This window comes from Cololabis saira, chromosome 23 (assembly GCF_033807715.1).
Source record: "Cololabis saira isolate AMF1-May2022 chromosome 23, fColSai1.1, whole genome shotgun sequence".
In the NCBI taxonomy this organism is placed as follows: domain Eukaryota; kingdom Metazoa; phylum Chordata; class Actinopteri; order Beloniformes; family Belonidae; genus Cololabis; species Cololabis saira.
In genome coordinates this window covers 941,085-967,240 of record NC_084609.1, presented here as the reverse complement: position 1 = coordinate 967,240, position 26,156 = coordinate 941,085, and the positions used below count along the sequence as shown (strand labels likewise).

Sequence of the window (26,156 nt, the reverse complement as noted above, 5' to 3'; positions counted from 1 at the left end):
CCGATTTCCTCCCCCACAAACACATTGTAGCCGGAGCTCCCTTTGCTATAAAGCAGCTTATGCTTTGGGGGCCGGGGGGGTCCAGCGGGTCTTTGCCCTCTCTTGTGGTTCCCGATCCAGTTCTGAACAACACAAAATGTAATTAAGGCAAGTATAACATTTCAAAAAAACACAGGTGAAACATAGCTTACATAGTTAATTGGAAGTAAGTGATGATTTCAAGTAGTCTATTTAGGGTAAACATTCCTGATCAAAATAGTGTGGAAAAGAGGTGAAGAAACAGGTGCAAGTAGGCTTGAATGGGTGAAAAAAGTATGAGGTGTGGGTTGTATGGTTTAGACACAGTATGGAGCTTAAGCTATGGACTGCTACGGCAAATGATAAAAGCAACTGGAAATGATCAGCACTCGATAGATAAAGGAAAAGCAGAGCTGGAGGTAGCGGAGTCTATTACATGTTGAGGTTCTCTCTGGGTGTGACAAGAATAGATAAGATCAAGTATGAGTAATAAATCGAATTATCAATAAAAATATATCTGGAGATATGAGGGACAGCTTGTTAGATATTTGAGGTATCCACCTTATTCCTGGAGCCTCTACTGTAGAATCTGCTGTGGGAGTAACTTCCGGTTAGCCGCCGGAAGTTCCGTAACGCCATTGACTAACATGGGCAGCTGAGCATGAACAGCGGTTTATTTTAAAGCAATTTGCTTTCAATCTAGCAGAGAAGTTACGGTTTTGTTTTCTGACATTTAATGTTTAACATGTTTATCAACCGTAGCATTTACTAAAATGTCCTTGCGGAGCTCGGGTACGTCGTGTTGTGGAGGAAAACCTGCATCATACTTTGTGGCTCGGATCCGACAGACTGCCGGAGGAGAGACGGGAATCCTCAGAGGATTGACAGGAATGTCATGATGAGAACATCAGGTATGATTTCAGGTTAATGTCATGAGAACATCAGGTATGATTTCAGGTTAATATCATGATGAGAACATCAGGTATGATTTCAGGTTAATATCATGAGAACATCAGGTATGATTTCAGGTTAATATCATGAGAACATCAGGTATGATTTCAGGTTAATATCATGATGAGAACATCAGGTATGATTTCAGGTTAATATCATGAGAACATCAGGTATGATTTCAGGTTAATATCATGATGAGAACATCAGGTATGATTTCAGGTTAATATCATGAGAACATCAGGTATGATTTCAGGTTAATGTCATGAGAACATCAGGTATGATTTCAGGTTAATGTCATGAGAACATCAGGTATGATTTCAGGTTAATATCATGATGAGAACATCAGGTATGATTTCAGGTTAATGTCATGAGAACATCAGGTATGATTTCAGGTTAATGTCATGAGAACATCAGGTATGATTTCAGGTTAATGTCATGAGAACATCAGGTATGATTTCAGGTTAATGTCATGAGAACATCAGGTATGATTTCAGGTTAATATCATGATGAGAACATCAGGTATGATTTCAGGTTAATATCATGAGAACATCAGGTATGATTTCAGGTTAATGTCATGAGAACATCAGGTATGATTTCAGGTTAATATCATGATGAGAACATCAGGTATGATTTCAGGTTAATGTCATGAGAATATCAGGTGTGATTTCAGGTTAATGTCATGAGAATATCAGGTATGATTTCAGGTTAATGTCATGAGAATATCAGGTGTGATTTCAGGTTAATGTCATGAGAATATCAGGTGTGATTTCAGGTTAATGTCATGAGAATATCAGTTATGATTTCAGGTGTATGGAGGACACAGCATTGTAGTATTTGTCCGGTAATGACAACCTTTAGTATTATTTATTATTATTTTCTGTGCAGTTAAAATACAAAGTGTGTTTATGGCACGGACTGCAGGACAGCATTAGAATAAAAATACAATAGTTTCACTACAGACATGTTGATAAGAAAAAAGTTTTTTGTTAATTAAATTTTAAATCTTAGCTGTGATCAGTACTCGAGTTGTAAAAAAAAAATCAGGGGGGATGGTGGATTTTATCATATGGGGACAGATAATTTGTGCTGATTACAAATAATATAATATATTACAAATAATAGCAGTGACCAAAAACACCTGCAGAAATACTGCAGGAATGACATAGCAGCAGTTAAATGCAGCCTTCTGTAAGCTTTAAATATCCACTGGGCTTACATCAAATACATCAAAACACAACAATAAAAAACACTTTTCTGAACTTATCAATATGACTCTGTCCTTCACAGGATAAGTAAAATGGATCACTGCAAAAACTCAAAATCTTAACAAGAATATTTGTCTTATTTCTAATTAAAATGTCTCATTTTAGTAAAATAAAAATCTCATTACACTTAAAACAAGACTGATCACTGGAAAAAACAACAATTTTCACCTGTTTCAAGTAGATTTTCACTTAAAATAAGTAGAAAAATCTGCCAGTGGAACAAGATTTTTTTGCTTGTAATAAGAAGATAAATCTTGTCCCACTGGCAGATTTTCCTACTTATTTCAGGTGAAAATTTACTTGAAACAGGTGAAAATTGCCAAATGTTATTTTCTGGTGATGACTCTAAATGTTGAAATAGCAGTAAAACCACATTCATTAATGAAATGACATAAGGGATGGAAAGGGGGATGATTTGGACCGTTTTTATTTCTCATCTCGAGTACTGATAAGTAACAATATTTACCCACCTGGAGGAGTATCCACTTTGCCCATTGGGAAGAATGAGATACTTCTCATCTTCTAAGCATTTCTTCACTTCTTCAGGTCGTCCTCCCATCCCTCAACAGCAGGAGGCAGAGGTGAGATGATATTGTCCCGTTTGAGCTGTGACAGGTGGTGTTTCCACATGTTTTATATCCCCAACGCTCAGAGAAAGAGGGTTAACGCGTTCACTCAGCATGTAAACAAACGCGGTTCTGGCAGCACCGGAAGGAGCTCCCACAATTCGCGCAAAGCCTCATGGGCCGTAGGAATAAGGTGGATAAATTCAGAGGAGACAGAATGAGATGATTTGTGCTATAAAAGAGGAGGGATAATGAATGGTAGGAGGCAGCAGGAGACTTCCGGGCCTTTATTATTTGAATTGACTTTTAAATCCCCATTAGAACATAAGCTCTTGCTTTCTTTTCATTATTTTTGATATCTATATGATGAGTACTGACATAGTTCTGTTTACACAATGATGTAAGATAAGATATCCTTTATTTTCTCCCTCAGTGGGGAAACTTATTTGTTGTCAGCAGCACACACATGTAGGGGAGGGGTAAAAAGACTGAAAAGTCAGAAATAAAAAATATATAAAAAATACAAAAGATACGTATAAAATATGTATAAACAGGATATGAACAGTATATACAGTTAAACACTTGTACCCCCTTCCAAAAGTAAAAGGCCGTTAAGTAAACATATGTTTACTATTGGAAACAAAGCTCTGTTTAATTAAACATTTAATCGAGGAGTATGACTGCTCCTTCAATTGATGATAACAATGAAAACATAATAGCCAGAGAGACAGAGGTCTAGATGAAACACACTATAGAGATTTCAGGCTGGGCTGAAGGACAAATGAGGGGGTGGAGGGTAAAATGGTAAAAGTCAAAAGGAAAAAGAAGACAGTTGGGAATGCACAATGTAGATCCAATAATGTTATCTTATCTAATGTTACCTGATTGGAAACTTACTTTTATAACTTCAACTGACAATCCTGTCCTCTGAGCTGCTTCCTGTAGCAGCTCACCATTGGACGAGGAGGTGCTGGACAGACCTTCTTTATAAAGGGACACCAGCACCTCCCTCTGCTCCCGGGAAATTAGAGTTCTGCTTGCTATGGAATAATCAAGAGAACACACGCGAACACACACAGCATGTTAACTGCCTTGCAACCAAAGATTGCTAATATGTCATGACACATTGTAGAAACATGTTGGGTATGGAACCCAAACCACTAAAATGCACAGGTAATTATGGTGAACTTGAATCTACGTGATTAAGGGAGATGTACATTTTTATTTTAGATGTCCTCTGGGCAATAAAAAAACAACATTAATATCATTTCACTTTCAAGACATGACAGGGTATACACTATATACATAATACCTGAGATCTTACCTCTGTCAGCCATATCGAGCCTAAAAACAAGGGGAAACAAGGCTTAATTTAGAGGTTTGTTTTCATTACACAATTTACATTGATAATAATCTTGGTAACACACACACACACACACACACACACACCAAAGTTTAATTATTTATGGTTCCGCGTTACAACAACGCAGAGCCTACGGCGCAGGGTACGCGGCGACGCGCACCGTACGTGGAAATGCAGTCTTTTTTTCCTGCTATTAAAACATGATTTGTAATGTGAATTTGCAACACTTAAACAACAAATAATAGTTTTTGACGTGACATCAGAGATTGCGCATGCTCTCTGTGAAAGGATGAGGCAAATCGGGTCGTAGCTGCTTCAACTGTGATTCCTTCACGAGGAGCGACCAGGATTTCAAACACGCTTGATTTTCTTGCGAGCTCACGATTTGTGATCGGGAGCTCGTCGTGAGGTGTTAATCTCTCTTCGTTACCCCACGTTTACTGCACGAGGCACGACCAACGATTGGGTCAAAATCCGTCTCGATCCAAAAAAAAGTTGCACGACTGGAAAATCGTCTCAAAACGAGCCGACAATCGCACAGTGTATGCAGTAAAAATCTCGTGGGTATACACTTGGCTACATTCAACTTAAAATAGATCAAACTATTTAATTTAATTGTACCAACCTGTGTCGTGTGTCCACGCGTGGGTCTGTGGCTGGTCACCGGATACGGAAGTGCCTACGTAGGCTACGCCGTAGGTTACGTAGCATTTTTATGCAGAAACTAACTCAAAATATTGATTAAAAAATAAGAAATGTCCGCCGTGTTTGTTTTTTTTAATTCATGATGACAAGAAATGTCCGTTTACATCCACTCCAAAATGTCGCTAGAAATGTATTCAAAACGCATTTTTATGCAGAAACTAACTCAAAATATTGATTAAAAAATAAAAAATGTCCGCTGTGTTTTTTTAACGCATTTTTATGCAGAAACTTACGGAGCCCTGGAGGTGACATGGAAATTATTATTTTTATCTCGTGCGCACGACTTTTCAGTCAGTGAGAACAGAACACTGGGATTGAATAGGAAGGAAGGCCGAAAGGAAACCCCCAGAAGTGACATATCCGCTCACTTCAACATATACAGCTATTGATGCCAAGCATTTATCTAGTCGTCGAAGTCCGATCTCGGGAAACTGGCTTCACAAACGACGTTTTAAAAGTGGAACTATTTCCAGAGGCGGAGTTGACACAAAGTGCTTCGACATTGTCACGTGAGCGTGCTGGACCAATCAGAGTGGCCGCTGGTCCAAGATCGCTGTCTACAGTGCTGATTTTATTTGTAGAAATAAGCTTTAAATTGCACTAAAATGACTAAAAACAATGTTATATGTAAACGAAAATTAATCTGAATTATAAACCTAAGAGACCTGCTGAAACAGTGATAATTCTGTCATTAGACAGAAGATTAAACAGTGATGATTCTGTCATTAGAAATAGGGGGTTCTCCCTAATGATGGGAATATAATACCCATATGCTCAAAACCTATGTTAAACCTGCAATAATAACATGTTTTCTAGAAAACACGTTATTATTGCAGGTTTAATCTTCTGTCTAATGACAGAATTATCACGTAGAAACTAACTCAAAATATTGATTAAAAAATAAAAAATGTCCGCTGTGTTTTTTTTTGTTTTTTTTTAGTAGCTGGGTTAAAATGCATAGAGAAAGCCATTATCAACCCAAAGAATCATGATAAAAAATCTACCGGGTAGACAGTATCCCGTCTACTCACACCATTGAAAGCTCTGATTACACACTGATAAATCCCATTCAATGGACTGATTGCATTCGAAGCGGGTGACAAATCCATATTTTACTTTCATAATATTCACTCAGTGAATGTACATAATCCCTTTTTTGTCCGTTGTTCGCGAAGAATCGTGCCGGAGTAAAGGCTGTTAGGTTACGCCGTAGGCTCTGCGTCGATTTGACAAGCCGACCGAAGGCAAACAGGCAGACTCGTCTCAGATTGTGACCGAGGGAGCAAGCATTTTTTTGTGAGAAATAGAGATAAATACTCCTGTGACTCGTCAGATTTGTTTTGGATGTTTCTGATATAATAGTTTTCAGAAACCACAAAGTAACCCAGCTGTTATCTGGGTAATTTACACACTTTCAGATAAAGTTGCCGAATATAACACCAGAATAAAGGGATTTATGGTTCTGCGTTACACCAACGCAGAGCCTACGGCGTAGGTTACGTAACCTACGCCGTAAGCTCTGCGTTGATGTACGCGGCGACGTGCGCCGTAGCCGTAGCGCTCTGCGTCAATTTAACACGAAACCATCAGCTCCGGAGCCGGCAGACAGAAATCTCGAAATTTCTGAGCAAATTTCCCAACAGGCGTAGCTACAACTGTTAGATTTCATCTATTAAACCAACATCTTCCTAAATGATTTATTTCAGCCAGCGTAATTCTCAACAGAGCTGCAGGTTTCTCTCCCGGGACGACGGACCAGGTTGTCCCAGCGATCACGTCTGTTCTCGGGCTGTGAGCTGCTGCTGCTCCCCGGGGCCGGCGGCTCTTCTCATCTCCGAAAACATCGGGTCAAATTTCTTAACAGGCGTTATTTGGATAAACTGAGCCCCGGTTGCGGATCTTAAGGTTACCTTTATGCCTGAAAAAATATTAAAAAACTTAATAAAGTGCCATAACAGTGCTACAGCGGAAATTAAAACAGCTTTTGGCTCTCAGCTTCCTGATCAGGAAGGGATGAAAACGAGGGGAAGTAGGCCAAGGGCCCTAGATTTCAAGTGCCCTAAAATCTCCCCCTTCTTTTTTAGGGGGTAGGGCAGAAAAGAAGGGCGAGTGAAGGGGAATTGGGATTGGGCCTTATTCTGCTGTGAGGATCAAAACCAAACCAACAGTGACCCCAGCAGTCTCTGCAGCCGCGTCTCCAAACCCAAACAGAGAATAAAAGACCTGGAGGACGTCCGGTTGTCCATCTGCTTAAGCCGGGCATACACTGTGCGATTATCGGCTCGTTTTGAGCCGATTTTCCAGTCGTGCGACTTTTTTTTGATCGGGCCCGATTTCTACCCAATCGTTGCTCGTGCCTCGTGCAGTGTACGTGGGGTAACGACGAGAGATTAACACCTCACGACGAGCTCCCGATCACAAATCGTGAGGTCGCAAGAAAATCCAGCATGTTTGAAATTCTCGTGAGGTACCGCACAGTTGAAGCAGTGCTGCGACCCGATTTGCCTCATCCTTTTGCAGAGAGCATGCGCAATCTCTGATATCACGTCAAAAACTATTATTTGTAGTTTAAGGGCCAAATCCACAAAAGGATTGCGCGGCTTTTGCGGCCGCTAAACTGGTGCAAATGAGACAAAAAGAGAGCGTCTAATTGCTCCACAAACTGCGCTGCCAAGCAAATAGTGGCAGTCTGCGCCTGTGCCATTTGCATGCATGCAAATTAGGTAATATTCATACATTCGGCGCAAAATTACCCCCTTTCTATGCAAATAAGCCTCATTGAAAAAAGCGCCTAATTCATAAAGGCCAGGGCTATTTGCCACACGCAAAAATAGTGGAGCAAATACCGTCTTTCAGAAGCGTGTATTAAACTGCGCGCAAACTCCTCATTCCCCGTCTGTCTCTGTTTCTCTCTCTCTCAATGTCATTCAAGCCTGTGTGATACTGAATGATATTAAGGGTGAAATCTATAGTCAGACATGACTGTACACAGTCAGATCAAGTGGGGTTGTGGACTTCTCTCGGATTTAAAAATAAAAATAACAGGAGCTCAGGATTCGTACAGTAAGGGGCTGCTTTATTACAAACAATTCCACCATATAAACATATAAATCTAGAATGTGTGTGTTTAACAGCTTAATAATGTCATCACATATCACAACATATATCAGACTTATAATAAAATAGCGCTGATCGTGTCCCTGTGAAGCTCAGCATCAGTCAGGACTCTCAGCTGCTGCTGGAGATGCAGCCGCTGGACGGGTGGGCTGCCACCCGTCCCTTGAAATACGGAATTGTTACGTAATTGGGAATTAGAATTAATATAAAACAGTTTATTCCGTATTTCACAATCGTCCCATGCGCGTCTGTCACATACGCACACACTAGTTAAGCCTAATTATGCTTAAATAATGGTCCGCGTTAAATCGACGCAGAGACTACGCCGTATGGTACGCGGCGACGCGCACTGTACGGTGCGCCAGCCCGTACAGTGCCCTGCGTCGATTTAACGCGGAACCATAAATCATCCTTGAGCAGCACGGAGGGAGGAGGGAGGAGGGGGAGCGGGGCTCTTCGCAGTGTCCTGGTGATTTGTAATACAGGCTGAGCCTACCGTTAGTTCTTAAACTGTAAAAAAGCTGGGGGGGGACTAAAACATGAGTTTGAAAAGTGGGGGGGCATGTCCCCCCTGTTCCCAGTGGAAATTGCGCCCTTGCGCCTCACGGCGTTTTATTTTCACTCGCTTTATTTTTTATTTCTGCAGTTTTCATTGTGGACCAATGTGTGTGCAGAAATATGGAGAACACTTGAAACAGCTCCGCTCACAGACAAGGGCAAATTGCACTCAGCCGCAAAACTTTATGGCCGTGTTTGCTCCGGTATATCATTAGAGCAAAATCTTTTGTGAATAGGACCTTAAAGCAGGGCAAATTGCGGGCGCTAATGCAGCGCAATTCACAGCGCTATTTGCGGGCGCAATCTGTTCTTTGTGGATTTACCCCTAAGTGTTGCAAATTCACATTACAAAACATGTTTTAATAGCAAAAAAATACCGCATTTCCACGTAAGGTGCGGGTCGCCGCGTACCCTGCGCCGTAGGCTCTGCGTTGGTGTAACGCGGAACCATAAATCAGCCTTACGGCGTACCCTGCACCGTAGGCTCTGCGTTGGTGTAACGCGGAACCATAAATCAGCCTTCAGTGTGTGCGCTGTCTGCTGTTGGGGAAACCTCTTTTTTCTCTTCTCACTTTGCTGGGACGCCGGTCCCTCCGCCGAGACACAACTTTTGCGGTTTGCGTTCTTTGTTGTGTCTAAAAATGATGCGCAGTGCCCACCCAATCAGAAACGGTACAGATATTTTGGGATTGTTTTAATATATATATATAAAAAATTTAAATTATAAAAAACTAAAGGATCCCCATAACCTTTGATCAGGTGGGCAGCCAGGACGCACGTTTGGGTTGGAACAGCCCACCCCTGCCCCAGAACCAGCCTCGAGTTCCAGTACAGAGAGGTCCGACGGGAGGATTATGAACGTATAGTGTGAGCAGACGGGTCGCATCCGAGCATTGGCTCGTATAGTGTGAGAACATAAATCGTGGGTTCTGAACTTTTGAACTCCGCGATCTAGTCGTGCAGTGTGAGATGGGGCAGTCTCATACGATTCAAAATATCGCACAGTGTATTCCCGGCTTTACAGGAAGTGGACAGTTGGACTCATGTTCAGTCGTATTAGATGTAGTTGTTCAGCAGGAGCACTTGTTGATCACTTGTCTTCTTTATCTGCTCGACCTTTCATTTGTACTCTGATGGTAGAATCTGATCTTTTATATCTGGGACAAGTGATTGCATTTTAGGTTGATTAAAGTCTTAATTTTGTCTCACTGTCTCATCAACAGTTGTGTCTGTTTTACAAGCTTCATTTATCCAGTATCAATAAATTGGACTAAACAAGTGTCTCACTCTAATATTTATTTGGACTTCCTTTAGATGTCATGTGACCATGTCCTTGTTTCAGTCAGATCATCATGTATCTAAACATTCATTTCCATTCAGAGCTGCATTTATATTTCCACCAAATGTGTTGATGATGGGAGAGTCGGACTGATGTACAAAGTCTTCTTCAGCCCGTCCTGAATATCCTCACTGGGTGAAGGTCTGGATTTAGATTTGATCAAAGCAGCAGCGCGAGTGCTGACAGGAACCAGTAGGAGACCACATATCTCTCCCGTGTTGGCCTCCCTTCATGGGTTCTCCATAACATCTACCATCAAAGTCAAAACTCTGTTATTTGCATCTAAAGTCCTAAACCAGGGGTGTCCAACCCTGGTCCTTGAGAGCTACTGTCCTGCATGTAGGGACACATTTAAAACCTGCAGGGACGTGGACACCGAGGACCGGGGCTGGTGTTGCACCACAAAGGGAGTGCTGGTTCAGTTATTAGAAAGTTATTAATAATTGTCTTACGATAGTTATTAATAACTAATAAAGAAGATTAATAATCAAAATGTATCAATCAAAACGGGGCACCACCTGACTTATCAGGAAATAATAAATAAACAGCTAAATCAGTCTCAAAGTAGCTGTTATTCCCTACGTGCCAGCCTGTTGCCAGGGGGGGGCGTTACAGAATAACAATGAAGGAAGGAGTCCGAGCACAGACCTTTGCAACCAGCAGCTGTGACAAATATCTATAAAATAAACACAAACAACTTCTCTCATTCAAATTAGTCAGAATTTATTTACAAAAGTCTTAAAATAAATTGAAACAAAACTTGGGATAAATTCCGATGCCTAAACTACACAAACAACTACTAAATAAACAACACAAAATTCAGATCATCCATGTGTGTCAGAGCGTATGTGTGAATTATTTCTTTCAAACTAAATTGGTGCATTTTAACTGAACTCTCAAAATAAAATGATATCAGCACTGATCACAAATGTACACTTTTTTTCCAATGTCAATACGTTGATGTCGCCTTAGATTACTTGATGTGGCAAAACCTGCTCCACACTGATCACATCTGTAAGGCTTTTCTCTAGTGTGAATACGTTGGTGACTCCTTAAAGTACCTTGCCGGGCAAAAGCCGCTCCACACTGATCACACCTGTAAGGCTTTTCTCCAGTGTGAATACGTTGGTGACTCCTTAAAGTACCTTGCCGGGCAAAAGCCGCTCCACACTGATCACACCTGTAAGGCTTTTCTCCAGTGTGAATACGTTGGTGACTCCTTAAAGTACCTTGCCGGGCAAAAGCCGCTCCACACTGATCACACCTGTAAGGCTTTTCTCCAGTGTGAATACGTTGGTGATTCCTTAAAGTATGTTGCTGGGCAAAAGCCGCTCCACACTGATCACACCTGAAAGGCTTCTCTCCAGTGTGAATACGTTGGTGTTTCGTTAGCGCACCTTGCTCGACAAAAGCCGCTCCACACTGATCACATCTATAAGGCTTTTCTCCGGTGTGAATACGTTGGTGACTCCTTAAAGTACCTTGTTGGGCAAAAGCCGCTACACACTGATCACATCTGTAAGGCTTTTCTCCAGTGTGAGTACGTTGGTGACTCCTTAAAGTACTTTGTCGAGCAAAAGCCGCTCCACACTGATCACAGCTGTACGGTTTATCACCAGTGTGAGTTTTCTTATGCTTCTTCAGGTTTGATGGAGTGGTGAAGACTTGCTCGCAATCATCACAGCAGTGTCTTTTGGGTCTTCCTTTATGATTCTGTAACAGAGAAGATGACTTACATTATCTTGGCTGCATTATCAAAAGCCTTTTCAGTTTCAATCAAGTGCTGCCTGTCAGGTTCTTTGCTGTGAGACAATTAAGTTTATCTTCTGAGGACTAATGTTAAACATATTTGTTACAACTAGTTCTTAACAGTACGACAACTTCAGATGAGACTTCTTATACGTTAGGGCTGCAACAACGACTCGATAAAATTGATTATTAAAAGCGTTGGCAACGAATTCCATTATCGATTCGTTGTGTTGTGCGATTATTACGTCACTCACTAAGGCGCGGAGCGGAAGTAGAGGTCCATGGTGGAAGCGGAGAAACCGGCGCGACCGAAGTCATCCAAGGTCTGGGAGTATTTCACGCTCAATAAAGCAAGAAAGTGTGCTAACTGCAAGCTATGTAAGAGTGACATGACATGGCACGGGAGCACCACAGTTATGATTCAGCACCTGAAACGTAAACATGTTGGAGTCCTAGATGAGGAGGAAGGGGCTTCAACAGCAAGGTAAGTCACTACAGATTCCTGTGTTTGTCCCGCTTTGAAGTGATGAAACGTAACGTCTAGGGCTGAAACGATTCCTCGAATAATTCGATTACAAAAAATTATAGAGGAATTTTCTCTTCGTTTGATTTTGCCAGCTCAAAGTTATTTCGCCCGGACTACATTTAATGCGGCACAGCGTGCTGACGGTACAGCGCGCTGTGCCGCGCAAGTAAAAGAAGAAAAAGGCGGCGGATATGTTTGGTTCTAGTAACATGCCATGCTCAGGCAATGAGTCTGCAATGGCCCAGACGGGAGACGCATGTAGCTCAGTGCTTAACTTTTCAATCCACGCTATATTCTTCTGGTCCGTTCTAACTAAAAGAAAAGGAAAAACGTAATAAAGCTAACTGGGTAGTTTTCAATTTTATCTTTGTAGTCATTCATGGATAAAACAAGCAGCACTGGTGCCTAATGTGCTCCAATACAGCAGGTCTCAGAATTTTATTTTGAACACTGCCAAAACTCAAAATCTTATACTTTAACTTAAAACTTAACTAGAACTTAAAATTTGCTTTACACAAATGAAAGTTCAATTGAAACACATGGGAAAAACACAACCTTTTAAGTGATGTGTGTTATCAGCTGTAATGGCATTTTTAGGTTAGAAATAAAAACATTTCTTGGTAAGATGTTTTGTTTTTTGAGTGAAGGCAGTGAATTTGATCAACTGGTGTAAGTTCAGGGTTTTTAAATGCACAGCCATGAACCTACTGTATTATATAATTTAGTCTTAGTGATGTCAATTAACATCTAACATCTTATGTACATTTATAATTGCTCTTTAACTAAACAAAAATATGTTATGTAACTAGTAACTAAAAAAACAGGTATTTATGCAAGTATGTATTGAGTTGATGTGCTATTACACATACTCATATTATCTTTCCTGATTCCAGAACAAAACAGCAAACCATGAGAGGCTTCTTGATGGGAAATGCACCACGGCAAGCCGCTGTCTTGACGGATAGTATCCTCAAAATGCTCGTCACTGACATGAGGCCTCTGTCGATGGTTGCAGATGTCGGCTTCACTAAAATGATCCACACCTTGAACCCTGGTTACACTTTACCCTCCAGGACCCACTTCACAAAGCACATGGAGAGAAAATATAACGAGACATTCAAGGAAGTGAAGACTGCAATGAACACCAACAACAGCAGACTTGCTCTCACTGCTGATGTTTGGACTAGTGTAGCGACTGAACCCTACCTTGGCGTTACCTGCCACTACATCACAGATGACTGGGACATGCAGTCAACCTGCCTCACCCCCATGCCACTGCAGGACAGACATACTGCATCTAACATTGCAGAGTGGTTGGAGCAGGTAGTGGCCAGATTTGAAATTCCTCCTAGCAAAATCATTGCCATAGTCAATGACAATGGTGCTAATATTGTGGCTGCAGCAAATATCCTGGAGGAGAAGCATGGGTGGTCCTCTGTCCATTGCACTGGCCACACTTTGCAACGTGTGATCAATGCTGCGCTGAAGTATCCAAGCATTGAAAAAGCTGTCGGGGCTGCAAGATGTCTGGCAGAACATTTTAAGAAAAGCGAGCTGGCCAGCAGTAAGTAAGCTAAAAGAGAAACAACAACAAATAGTCACACCTGAGCACAGCCTTGTTCAAGACATAAGCACAAGGTGGAATAGCACATTCTATATGATAAGCCGACTGCTTGAGCAAAGGTGGTCTGTAACAGCAACACTGCCTGACAGCTCTGTCACACAGAGAGGCAAAAGGCTAACCTGATATCTCTATTTTCCAGCTATTTAACGGTTATAGTGTATTGTCATTTCCACTCTGCATCAGTTTCAAGTGTTATGTCCTGTCATATCTTGTCATGTCTCATTTTTATGTTTTATGCAACTGTGTGGATGTGAACAGGTCACACTTGAAAATGAGTCTTCGGACTCAAGTGTTTTATCTGTATAAATAAAGGATAAATAAAAAAAATAAAAAAAAGGTACCTGGATTTGAAACCAGACCAGTGGAGCCTGCTGCAAGAACTTTCAACAGTCCTCAAGCCTTTTGAATGTGTCACTGTGTTCATGAGTGGACAGAAATATGCAACAGTATCTGTAATACCTCCACTTGTGAAGGGGCTGTTGAAGTCCACCCGGAGTGTTGCCTATGAGTCAGCCCCGCTGCAGGCTTTCCAACTCACTGCTGTACAGCAGTTGCAGGAGAGATGGAAAAGGGAGACTGCTTTCTCAGATACAGCACCAAACACAGTGATTCTTGCGACTGCCCTTGACCCAAGGTTTAGGAAACTGAAGTTTCTTTCACCTGCAGACATCCTTCATGTTCAAACTAAATTGCAAACAATGGCACTTGGAGAGAGAAGGGAGATTGATGTGCAGCAGCATGGCAGTTGCAGTGTTACCTCCACCGATACTACAGCTACTGAATCAACACCTCCTGCAACTCTACTTGCCTCACTCCTTGGTTCTGATAAAGAAGAGGATAGAGCAAGCGAAGCTGAGGATGTCCACACCCAAGTGAGGACTAAAGTCCTTGCATACTTTGGAGAAAAGAGCCTTGCCAAGGAAGAAAACCCATTACTGTGGTGGAAGGCTAACAATGACAGATATTCCATATTGGCCAGGCTAGCCAAGTCTTACCTATGCATCCCTGCCACCTCAACACCATCTGAGCGGCTGTTTTCTGCAGCAGGAAACATAGCCTCCAAGAAGAGAGCAAGCTTAAGCCAGGAGCATGTGGACATGCTTACATTTTTGCATTGCAATGCAGAGTGTCTGAACAAAGGGAGTGAGTGAGTGAGTGAGTGAGTGAGTGAGTGAGTGAGTGAGTGAGTGAGTGAGTGAGTGTAGTGCACATAAACAAATTGTAATGTTCAAACAAATCCTGTTTCTGATTTGTATTTTTCTTTATTTTTTATAATTTATTCATTTTTCTGACAGCTCAGGTCCCTTTTAAACAAAGTGTACATCTTTTGTGCACTTTGTTTTTATATATTTGGCAGCAGTTTTTTGTGTTAGTCCATTTAGTTGTTTTTTTTTTTAATCAGTACTTTGAGGGATGTTCAAGGAGACACCTGTTTCTGAAGGTTATCTGCACTATGAATTTTCACTCAGTTCTGTTTTTGAATAAATGGTCGGAATGTAATGCTTTTTTTTATCCGATTCATCGATTAATCGAAAAAATAAGACAGATTAATCGATTATTAAAATAATCGTTAGTTGCAGCCCTAGTCTACATAATAAGTTTAAAAATGAGAGCTGCTGAAACACACTCAAAACCAATTCAAGAACTATTTATATTAAACATAATATTGAACAGGAACTATTGTGTTATATATATATATAGTTTTCACCTAGTTGGTGTTTGTCACACTTAAATGATTCAGATCATCAAAAAATGTAAATATTAGACAAAGATAACACAAGTAAACACAAAATGTTTTTAAATTAAGGTTTATTATTAAAAGGAGCTTGAGGCAGGATTTATAAAAAAAATGCGTATACGTTTTAAGTTTTCTAGTAATAATGTCAGATGAAGCGTTCCAAACCAAAAAGAATGTTTCCTCTAGTGTATCTCTCCGTTGCCTTGACAGGCTGTGTGCTGCAAAATGCGCTGCAATTCCGGGCCAATTTCCCGCGCTGTCCTGCGGATGTGACGTCAAATGATGCTGCATACGCGTTCTCCCGTGCCGGCTTTGCTGTTGGCTGCAGTACCCCCGACGGCCGTTGTGGCGCTAATGAGTCTCATTTCTTATTCTTGCCTCAAGCTCCTTTAAGGGAAAAAAAATTATCTGTGGTTTATCACATCTTCACAAGCTGAGTTCAATTTCTCCAACCACACCCAGGCCTGATTACTGCCACACCTGTTCTCAATCAAGAAATCACTTAAATAGGACCTAACAAAGTGAAGTAGACCAAAAAATCCTCAAAAGCTAGACATCATGCTGCGATCCAAAGACATTCAGGAACAAATGAGAAACAAAGTAATTGAGATCTATTAGTCTGGAAAAGATTACAAAGCCATTTCTAAAGCTTTGGGATTCCAGCGAGAGTGGTGAACCTTCCCAGGAGGCCGGCCGACCAGAATTACCCCAAGAGTGCAGCAACGACTCATCCAAGAGGTCACAAAAGACCCCAGAACAACATCCAAAGAACTGCAGGCCTCACTTGCCTAAATTAAGGTCATTCTTCATGACTCCACAATAAGAAAGAGACTGGGCAAAAATGGCCTACATGGCAGAGTTCCAAGACAAAAACCACTGCTGAGCAAAAAGAACATAAAGGCTCGTTCCGGTTTTGCCAGAAAACATCTTGACGATCCCAAAGACTTTTGGGAAAATACTTTGTGGACTGAAAAGACAAAAGTTGAACTTTTTGGAAGGTGCATGTCCCATTACATCTGGCATAAAAGTAACACGACATTTCAGAAAAGGAACATCCTAGCAACAGTAAAACATGGTGGTTGTAGTGTGATGGTCTGGGGCTGTTTTGCTGCTTCAGGACCTGGAAGACTTGCTGTGGTAAATGGAACCATGAATTCTGCCGTCTACCAAAAACTCCTGAAGGAGGATGTCCGGCCATCTGTTCGTGACCTCAAGCTGAAGCCACTTGGGTTCTGCAGCAGGATAATGATCCAAAACACACCAGCAAATCCACCTCTGAATGGCTTAAGAAAAACAAAATGAAGACTGTGGAGCGGCCTCGTCAAAGTCCCGACCTGGATCCCATTGAGATGCTGTGGCATGACCTGAAAAAGGCGGTTCATGCTCGAAAACCCTCCAATGTGGCGGAATTACAGCAATTCTGCATAGATGAGTGGGCCAAAATTCCACCACAGTGCTGTAAAAGACTCATTGCTAGTTATTGCTAATGCTTGATTGCAGTTGTTGCTGCTAAGGGTGGCCCAACCAGTTATTAGGTTTAGGGGGCAATCACTTTTTCACACAGGGCCAAGTAGGTTTCGATTTTCCTTTCCCTTTAATAAAAAAAAACCTTCATTTAAAAACTGCATTTTGTGTTTACTTGTGTTATCTTTGTCTAATATTTAAATTTGTTTGATGACCTGAAACATTTAAGTGTGACAAACATGCAAAAAAATTTGAATTCAGGAAGGGGGCAAAGACTTTTTCACACAACTGTACATACAGAGGATCAAATCATGAGGGAAAATGTTGATCTGGTGCACTTGCTTTTCAGCGCAGTTCAATTGATGTTATCTGAAATCCATCGTTAAATGTCGCTGCTCTTTTTTTTGTGCGTATGTAAGTGAAACACACCTGAGGAGCGAGCTGAGCCACAGATTTACTCTACTGTTCATCATGCCACCCAAAAAAGGCAACAAATGCAGAAGATCTGGAAGAGATCAGACTGTCACTGAACTCTATGTCGGAGGAAATAAGCGGTGTGGCCAAGCAGCAGACAGAACTGCTTGGTTTACTGAAGGAGGTTGGAGAACTTAAGAAAGCAGCAGATCATCCAGTTATTTTCCTTGAATGACATCCACATTAACGGCAGTGATATTTCAGCTTGCCATCCACTATCGAGGAAAGACGGCAAGTCGAAACCGGCTATCAACATCCGGTTTGCGAATAGAATAGTGAAAAACGGATTGCTGCGGAGAGGAACGGAGGTGTAGGTCAACGAACACCTGACCAAGAGGAACGCCGAGATAGCGAGACAAGCCAGAGCCCTTCGGAAACAAAAGAAAATACAAGCCACCTGGATAAGGAATTGTAAGGTATGGATCAAACTGAATGGAGCTCCGGAGGAAGCAAAGGTTATGATGGTGAGAGAGCTTTCTGATCTAGAAAACTTCAAGTGACTGCCCCTGGACTGCTCCTTCAGGGGCATCATGCTTCTAAACAACTAAAGAGGACCAAGGGGATGTCGTCCAGCTTGAGGGATATGAATTTTACTCGATAAACAGACCCAGGGCTCCAGACTGCGACCAAATGCTCGCATTTTGCGACCAAAATTTGAGTACGTGCGACTGAATTTCATGTCCACTCGCACACGTGCGACCAGTAAATTTGCCAGTGTTTTTTTTTTTTTTTTACACGTTAAACGTGGAAGGAGTGCGTCAATGAACCTGCATATTTGCAGGCCAATGAGTGTGAAAGGGAATGAGTTGGGGGATCTATTTATTTCTTTATTTTTTTCGTTTAATTTCACCAGCTCAAAGCAGGTATTACGCCCGGGCCACATTTAATGCGACACAACGCGCTGCGCCGCGCACATAAAGTTAGAAGAAAGAGACGGCGGATATGTTTGGTTTTAGTAATATCATGCTCAGGCAATGAGTCTGCAATGGCCCAGACGGGAGACACATGTAGCTCAGTGCTTAACTTTTATTTTTAATCCACTCTATATTCTTCTGGTTGTTCTCCGATATGTTCCCCGCCTGAATTATGGTTCCGCGTTAAATCGACGCAGAGCCTACGCCGTAGCCTACGGCGTAGGCTCTGAGTTGTTGTAACGCGGAACCATAAATCAGCCTTCACCCGGTAAAAAAAAAAAAAATGTGCTCCAATACAGCAGGTCTCGTAATTTTATTTTGAACACTGCCAAAACTCTAACTTAAAACGTAACTAGGACTTAAAATTTGCTTGACACAAATGAAAGTTAAATTTTAACACGTGGGAAAAACACCTAACCTTTTAAGTGATGTGTGTCATCAGGTGTAATGGCATTTTTAGGTTAGAAATAAGAATATTTCTCGGTAAGATCCTTAGTTATTTGAGTGAAGGCAGTGAATTTGGTCGACTGGTGTAAGTTCAGGGTTTTAGTAAAGACACAAGTAGGGAAATGTTATTGGCCAGTACCCCCATTTTTGTACATTTGTTAAGTACTGTGTTTAACAGTTAAATTCATGGCTGAAAGGTTACTAAGCACTTTGTTACCAAGCACTTTTTTATCATGTGAATGTATGTTTTTTTTATATATAATGACAGCAATGGTGCTGTCAGTTTACTTTATGTTGCGGCATCTTTAAAAGTGCACAATAAAATGTAACACTGCATTTGAAACAGCACATTGTGGTAATTCATTAATCTATTATGAAATACGTATTACTAATACACTGAAATGTAGTAGAAATGTAAAAATTTGGTTAGCGTGTCGATAAACGATGTGCGCTCCTAAAATTTCTGATTGTGTCCCTAAAAATTTTCAGTTAGGGGCTACTGTGCTCCTAGTGAAAAAAGTTAGTCTGGAGCCCTGAGACCGAATAAAAGGGGAGGGGGCGTTGCACTTTATGTGAAGTCGACTCAAGCATTTGTCCTTTTCCCCTCAAAAATATCATGGAATGTGTCACAGTTGAAAGTAAATGTAAAAAAAATAAATGTGATTTTAAGCTGTGTATACAGAGCTCCTGGACCAAATATTGATATTTTTGAGGATAAAATGACATAAATGTATAACACAATCAATAGAAATAAGCATCTATCTGTCTGTGGAGATTTCAATATAGATTCCTTAAATCCGTATAGTAAATCTCAAATAATGTATTTCATCAACTCTGTGTTCTGTATGGGACTGTATCCAACAATTACACATCCAAGCAGGATAACCGTGAACACAGCAACACTTATTGATAATATATTAACAAATGTTACAGGAGGGAATTTAACTGATGGTTTACTTATAAGTGATGTCAGTGACCACTAGCCTGTTTTTGCTGCTTTTGAATCATCTGCTGAAAGTAATTATCAGAAAGAAACGAGAAATTTGAGAAGGAAAATAACAGATGTAAATATTGAAAATCTTAGAAAGGACTTATTCCATCAAAACTGGACAGAAATGTATGTTGATGATATTATAGACAAATCTTATGCAACATTTACTTCCATCATATGATAAACACTGCCCTCTTGTGGCCAAAGCAGGTAATAAACGGTAAGTAGACAAACCATGGATAACAAAGGGGCTACAAAAGGGTAGGCATTTATAAAAACCCACAAGTGTCTGTGTTTCCTGTGGTTTAGTTCAAACACGCTGATACAGACACAAATAAAGCGTTTGGATCGTCATTAGCAGACAGAAAAACCCAGAACGAGCGGCCACGTGGACCCGAACACTGACCTGCAGACCAGCAGAGGAAAAGATGGAAAAGTCCTGGTCCTAGTCCTGGTCCTGGTCCCGGTCCCGGTCCCGGTCCCGGTCCCGGTCCCGGTCCTGGTCCTGGTTCTTCTCTGGATCTGGATCTGGGTTCTGCTCCGTTTGCATTCTTCCAAAATCGAGCAACTATTCAATCTAGAATCCTCTTTCTGTGTCTGTAGAACACGAGGTTCCTCCGCCGCTGTGAGAACTCTGCCCGGAAACACGTGACCACCAAACTGACCGAATACGACCTTCTTCTTCTTCTCCTCCTCCGGCAGCTCGAGAACTGCGCATGCGCCGCCTCCTGCTGGCGGGAGCTGGTACTGCAGCCACCGCGGTAAAACCTTGAAAACTCATGTCTAATTACATTAGAGTTATATATATATATATATATATATATATATATATATATATATATATATATATAAATAATACATTTTGCAAGTACAGTCAACTAATTAATTGTGTTAAGTTTAAGTTGACTTTACTTGCAAATGAATTTTGTACATACTAAAACTTAAGTAGTTTATACAAAGACTAGTCTTTCTTTATCTACATAAAAATCTCATGCGAAAAATTTGCCTTAATTTTTTTAAAGTAGATCAAGAAAGATATTTTTTACTGTGGTTTTCTGATTAAACAAATAAAGCATGTTTCATCTAAACGTTGGTCAATCTGCCCAATAGATTAAAATTGTTAGAAGAAAAGTAAATAGAACAAGATCATTGCTTGTTGTTTGTGTGTAAATGAAAAGATTACTGGGATTACATAAATACTGCTGGTTAAGGAAAACATGCACAATGTCTTGTTTTTTGAACAAATGCAGATTAAGTTCAAAACTAGATGTAGTAGTAGTAGTAAATATTTATTTCGGTCAATCACAAACAAAAATCAACAAACAAGATAACACAGGTTTTTCCCTGGTCAACATCGTGATTATTTGACCGAAAAGGTCTGGGCTTGAAGCATAAAGCTTATCTTGCCCACCTTTTAACAGAATAGAATATACAAAAAACAAAAACAAATGAAGTATCATAAGTCTACACAGAATAATAATAATAGTAATAATAATAATGATGATGATGATGATGATGATGATGATGATGATGATAATAATAATAATAATAATAATAATAATAATAATAATAATAGCAATAATATGATAGTAATAATAATGATAGCTCTGAAAACAGAAAGTGAAAAGATGCTAAGGAAACCGGCAAAACAAATTTAAGTTGTCATTTTATCTCATGCATGTGTGCATTCTTCTTTGTTTGCTTATTGTGTTTCTATATATGTGTCCATTACCTTTGCTTTGAATAATATCCTATAATAATATACTCCTAAAACAGATAAACATCTGCCCTTTGCGTTTGTTCTAACTGTTGTTGTGTTAAACATTTTTAAACAATTTTTAATTCATTATTTAGTACTTTGAAAAAAGCTTCAATAAAAAGGTCTTAAGAACAGTCTTCCCCACCCAAGGGAATCATTCAGGAGGGAGCTGGAGATGACAGCAACTGTAAAACACAAAGCAAATGTATTACAAGTTAAGAATGTTTTTTACAAAGAGACAAATCTTACCTTGTAAGTTTTTTATTTTTTTTATTTTCCCATTTCTTCCCAGCCCTGGCTGGGGATATCACGCCCTCCAGCCCCATTTGTTTCAGGACAACCCTAAGAAATACAAGACAAGTATTAATTTCATGCATCCATCAAATATAATATTAAATATACCTACATGTTACTGTTTAAATTGTATAACATCATGTCAACGAAAAATAAGAAAAAAGTCTGCACACCATAGGGGCTCCCATGCAAGTGTGATTTAATTAAGCATGACGTTTTATGCGATGGCTCTTAGATGCTTATAAACAGAGTAAGCGGATGTGCATGTTGTTTCTTTACCATGGTTTAATAACATCATATCAACCTCATAATTGTTAGATTTCCCTACATCTTTTGTCACGATTTACAGAGTACAATGCACATATTTACACAGGTAATTCGAGGTTAGGACTAGCATAATTTGACAAGATAAAATCCACTAAGGAAAAACATAATGCTATCACTGAAATGTGTTTGCTTACTCCCATCCATGAAACGCGGCGTTACGCCGCCCCGAGAAGAGCCTGTTATGCTGCATACGCAGCTTAATCAGGCCCTCAACTTCATCATCTGTCCCTTTGAAAATAACATGTTGGTACGTTAACGTTACTCACATTTATAAGTAAGTAAAGCGCTCCCGCGCTCCCCCGCCTCCTGTTCAGCTGCCATTTTTTCTTCTTCTCCTTCTTCTCCTCAGACAAAACATGACCGCATTGCATTGTGGTATACGGGAGTAAAAGGTAGGGTTTTCGGGATTTCGAACACAGCTATTGTTTTTCGGCACTACCTTGTTCTCTATAGCTGATAGAACATGAAATACTCCTATGTGGGATCAATAAAGTTCTTTGCCTTCTGAGAAAATTAAATATATTATATTTGGTGCCTAACTGTTTCCCAAGTATATTAGTGCGTGTGTGAATGAATAAACAAGCCGTAAAACGTACATTTCTTTGTAGAAAGGTGCTTTATGATAATAAGGAAAAAAGAGGGAAAAAATATGAAAAAAAGAGGAACAAATAGAAAAAAAGATAAAAAACAGGAGAAAAGGGGAAAAAATAGGAAATAAAGATGAAAAAAGAGAAAAAAAGCGGAAAAATGGAAAAAAAGGAGGAAAAAAGAGGCAAAAGGAGAAAAAAGAGGGAAAAAAAGTAAAAAAGAGAGAACAAGAGGAAAAAAGTGCATGTGTGAATGAATAAATGAGACGTAAAACGTACATTTCTTTGTAAAAAGGCGCTTTATGAAAATAAGTCCATTCACTTGTATTAGTTTACAGCGCAGTCTTGAACATCCAATATGGCGGCGACGGTGACGTATCGCAGGAGGCGGCTGCGCATGCGCGGTTCTCGGTCTGCCGGAGCAGCAGCAGCAGAACAACGGTGTAAACTGAGGAGAAAACATCTACATATCTTCTTATTTTTCGTCTTCTAGCGAATCCAAACCGAGATAAACCCGCAGTTCGTGGGTTTAGGACGTGTTTAAACCCGCAGTTCGTGGGTTTAGGACGTGTTTTCTCGCGGCTGACGGGACCGTTGACGCGGCATGGACGACAGCAAGGTGGGGAGCTAACGGCTAACGGCTAACGGCTAATTCACCTTTTTTCTCCACTATATTCACGGAGTTCGGGAGCGGAGTGGCCTAGTGGTTGGGGCTTCGGGCTCATGATCCGAAGGTCGCGGGTTCGAACCCCTCGATCCCAAGGATGCACAAAAAAATATCATTAATAAATATCATTCTATACAGTATTTATAGAAGCAATAATACAATAGTACATACACATGTACATGTCTATGTGTTTTATCCCTTTGTTTTATATTTATTAATCATTTAGTATTTATAGGAGCTTTTGAATTGTAATAACGTGCTCCACATTTTCATTTCTGTATTTAAGCTGTTCCACAGATTAACTCCTAGGGGCCCAGTCACACAGCAAAACTACTATAAATTACACACATACATATAATAACTATAATAACCTTATTACCTAAAAACACACAATAAAACCCTGAGATCCTCAGATTTCCTAGATACAAAGATATTCTTGTAAAAATAATACATCAGGTATTGGTACATAAACATTCACAGATAGTTTTAGAGTTAGACATAATTTAATAACAATTTATTTTAGTCTCTTTTTGAAAATTGAGAGAGATCCAGACTCTTTTATAGCACTATTTGTTCGTTCTTTTTTGTTTATTTCTAACATGTATAAAAAACAAGAAAAAAGATAAGAAAACAAATCCAGGTTCATTCCACCACATAAAGAAAAAAACAACATCAAAACACATATTTCAAGTTACATGTTGGAAAAGGAGTGGGAGGAAATATAAACTTATTTAATCCCACACACTTTCACAACTAAACATACATTATATGTCTGTATTTATTTTATACTATACACTAATTTGTATAAATATATATAATTTTTTTTTAAATAACCTGTTTAAAACAAGATGTAAGCTCTATCATAAATATAATATAACTATGATATAAATATAAATATGACTATGATATAAATATAAATATAACTATAATATATATATAACCCGTATATCTAAGTATATAAACAGACAAAGACAACATGACAGAATAGCAGAACACACACAGCTGCTGATCTTTAAACACAGTCTTCACTTTTATACCTCAAATAAACCATTTCTTTATATTTCTTCTTAAATTGTTTTATGTTTGTACATTCTTTTAACTCCAAATTCAAACCATTCCACAGTTTAATTCCACAAACTGATACACAAAAACTTATTTTTGTTGTACGCATGATAGGGGTGGGCGATATGACCTAAAATTAATATCACGGTATTTTTCATCTTTTGAACGGTGACGGTATAATATCACGGTATTTTTTGGTACGTTTTGGGAGGAGTAGCCTGTCCTGTCCCTTTATGTGAATAAGGTTAATATTTTTATAATATAATAAGTAAATGGTAGTATCCTTATCAAAAAGAGACATGGGAGAGTATTATGCATTCTCAACATATTTATTTGGCAAAAAACCTAAAGATCTTATATATATATATATATATATATTATATTTATTTTTATTATATTATATTTTAAATATTTTGTAAACCTGTCTTAAAATGTAATACTGGACCTCGGTTGGGCTGGTTGGACAGCGGGTGGTGGAAAATTTCCCTTAATTTTAAATCCAAAACTTGACAGGTTAGAGGGTTACGTTCCAAAAAGAACCCGTGATAAGTGATATTCAGATAGTAGCAACCCTTTTTTTTTTTTTTACAATTATTATACAAAGCTTCAAATTGCGGAGTTCAGCACCGCCTCGCATGTATTTCACTGCTGTTCTGATGCTGCTGCATCCCGACTCGCGCTGTAGCGTCTTTTGTCTTATAAAGCCCGCGGTACAGGTGTGTTTTTTCGAGAGAAGAACATGGTTATGGGTATTTTTTTGTCACTCTTTTTTTCTTCTGGGCAAAAAGATTCTTTTAAACCGACATTCATTAATTTTTTCTCCATCTTGAAGTCGGTGACCGGTATTCCGGCAGGTTGAAACAGCGCTCTGCGTTCCGCTGCCGTCAAAGACCCGCCCCGCTCTACTTCTGATTGGCGTGTGTCATCAGGTGTAATGGCATTTTTAGGTTAGAAATAAGAATATTTCTCGGTAAGATCCTTAGTTATTTGAGTGAAGGCAGTGAATTTGGTCGACTGGTGTAAGTTCAGGGTTTTAGTAAAGACACAAGTAGGGAAATGTTATTGGCCAGTACCCCCATTTTTGTACATTTGTTAAGTACTGTGTTTAACAGTTAAATTCATGGCTGAAAGGTTACTAAGCACTTTGTTACCAAGCACTTTTTTATCATGTGAATGTATGTTTTTTTTATATATAATGACAGCAATGGTGCTGTCAGTTTACTTTATGTTGCGGCATCTTTAAAAGTGCACAATAAAATGTAACACTGCATTTGAAACAGCACATTGTGGTAATTCATTAATCTATTATGAAATACGTATTACTAATACACTGAAATGTAGTAGAAATGTAAAAATTTGGTTAGCGTGTCGATAAACGATGTGCGCTCCTAAAATTTCTGATTGTGTCCCTAAAAATTTTCAGTTAGGGGCTACTGTGCTCCTAGTGAAAAAAGTTAGTCTGGAGCCCTGAGACCGAATAAAAGGGGAGGGGGCGTTGCACTTTATGTGAAGTCGACTCAAGCATTTGTCCTTTTCCCCTCAAAAATATCATGGAATGTGTCACAGTTGAAAGTAAATGTAAAAAAAATAAATGTGATTTTAAGCTGTGTATACAGAGCTCCTGGACCAAATATTGATATTTTTGAGGATA

General features: G+C 39.7%; 2 protein-coding genes across 2 annotated transcripts in view; one reads left to right on the top strand and one right to left on the bottom strand.

Moving 5' to 3' along the window:
- LOC133424441 (zinc finger protein 271-like) overlaps positions 1-26,156 on the bottom strand; it is a 117,424-nt gene that overhangs the window by 34,525 nt on the left and 56,743 nt on the right. Inside the window, exon 2 of the mRNA XM_061715061.1 lies at positions 10,875-11,595. Within this exon, the coding sequence (XP_061571045.1) occupies positions 10,875-11,595 (721 nt within the window). The remainder of the gene's footprint in view (positions 1-10,874; positions 11,596-26,156) is intronic.
- The window catches only part of LOC133424454 (zinc finger protein 665-like), a 31,060-nt gene continuing 27,860 nt past the window's right edge, over positions 22,957-26,156 (top strand). The window contains exon 1 of the mRNA XM_061715080.1: positions 22,957-23,395. The gene's annotated coding sequence lies outside the window, so the exon portion shown is untranslated. The remainder of the gene's footprint in view (positions 23,396-26,156) is intronic.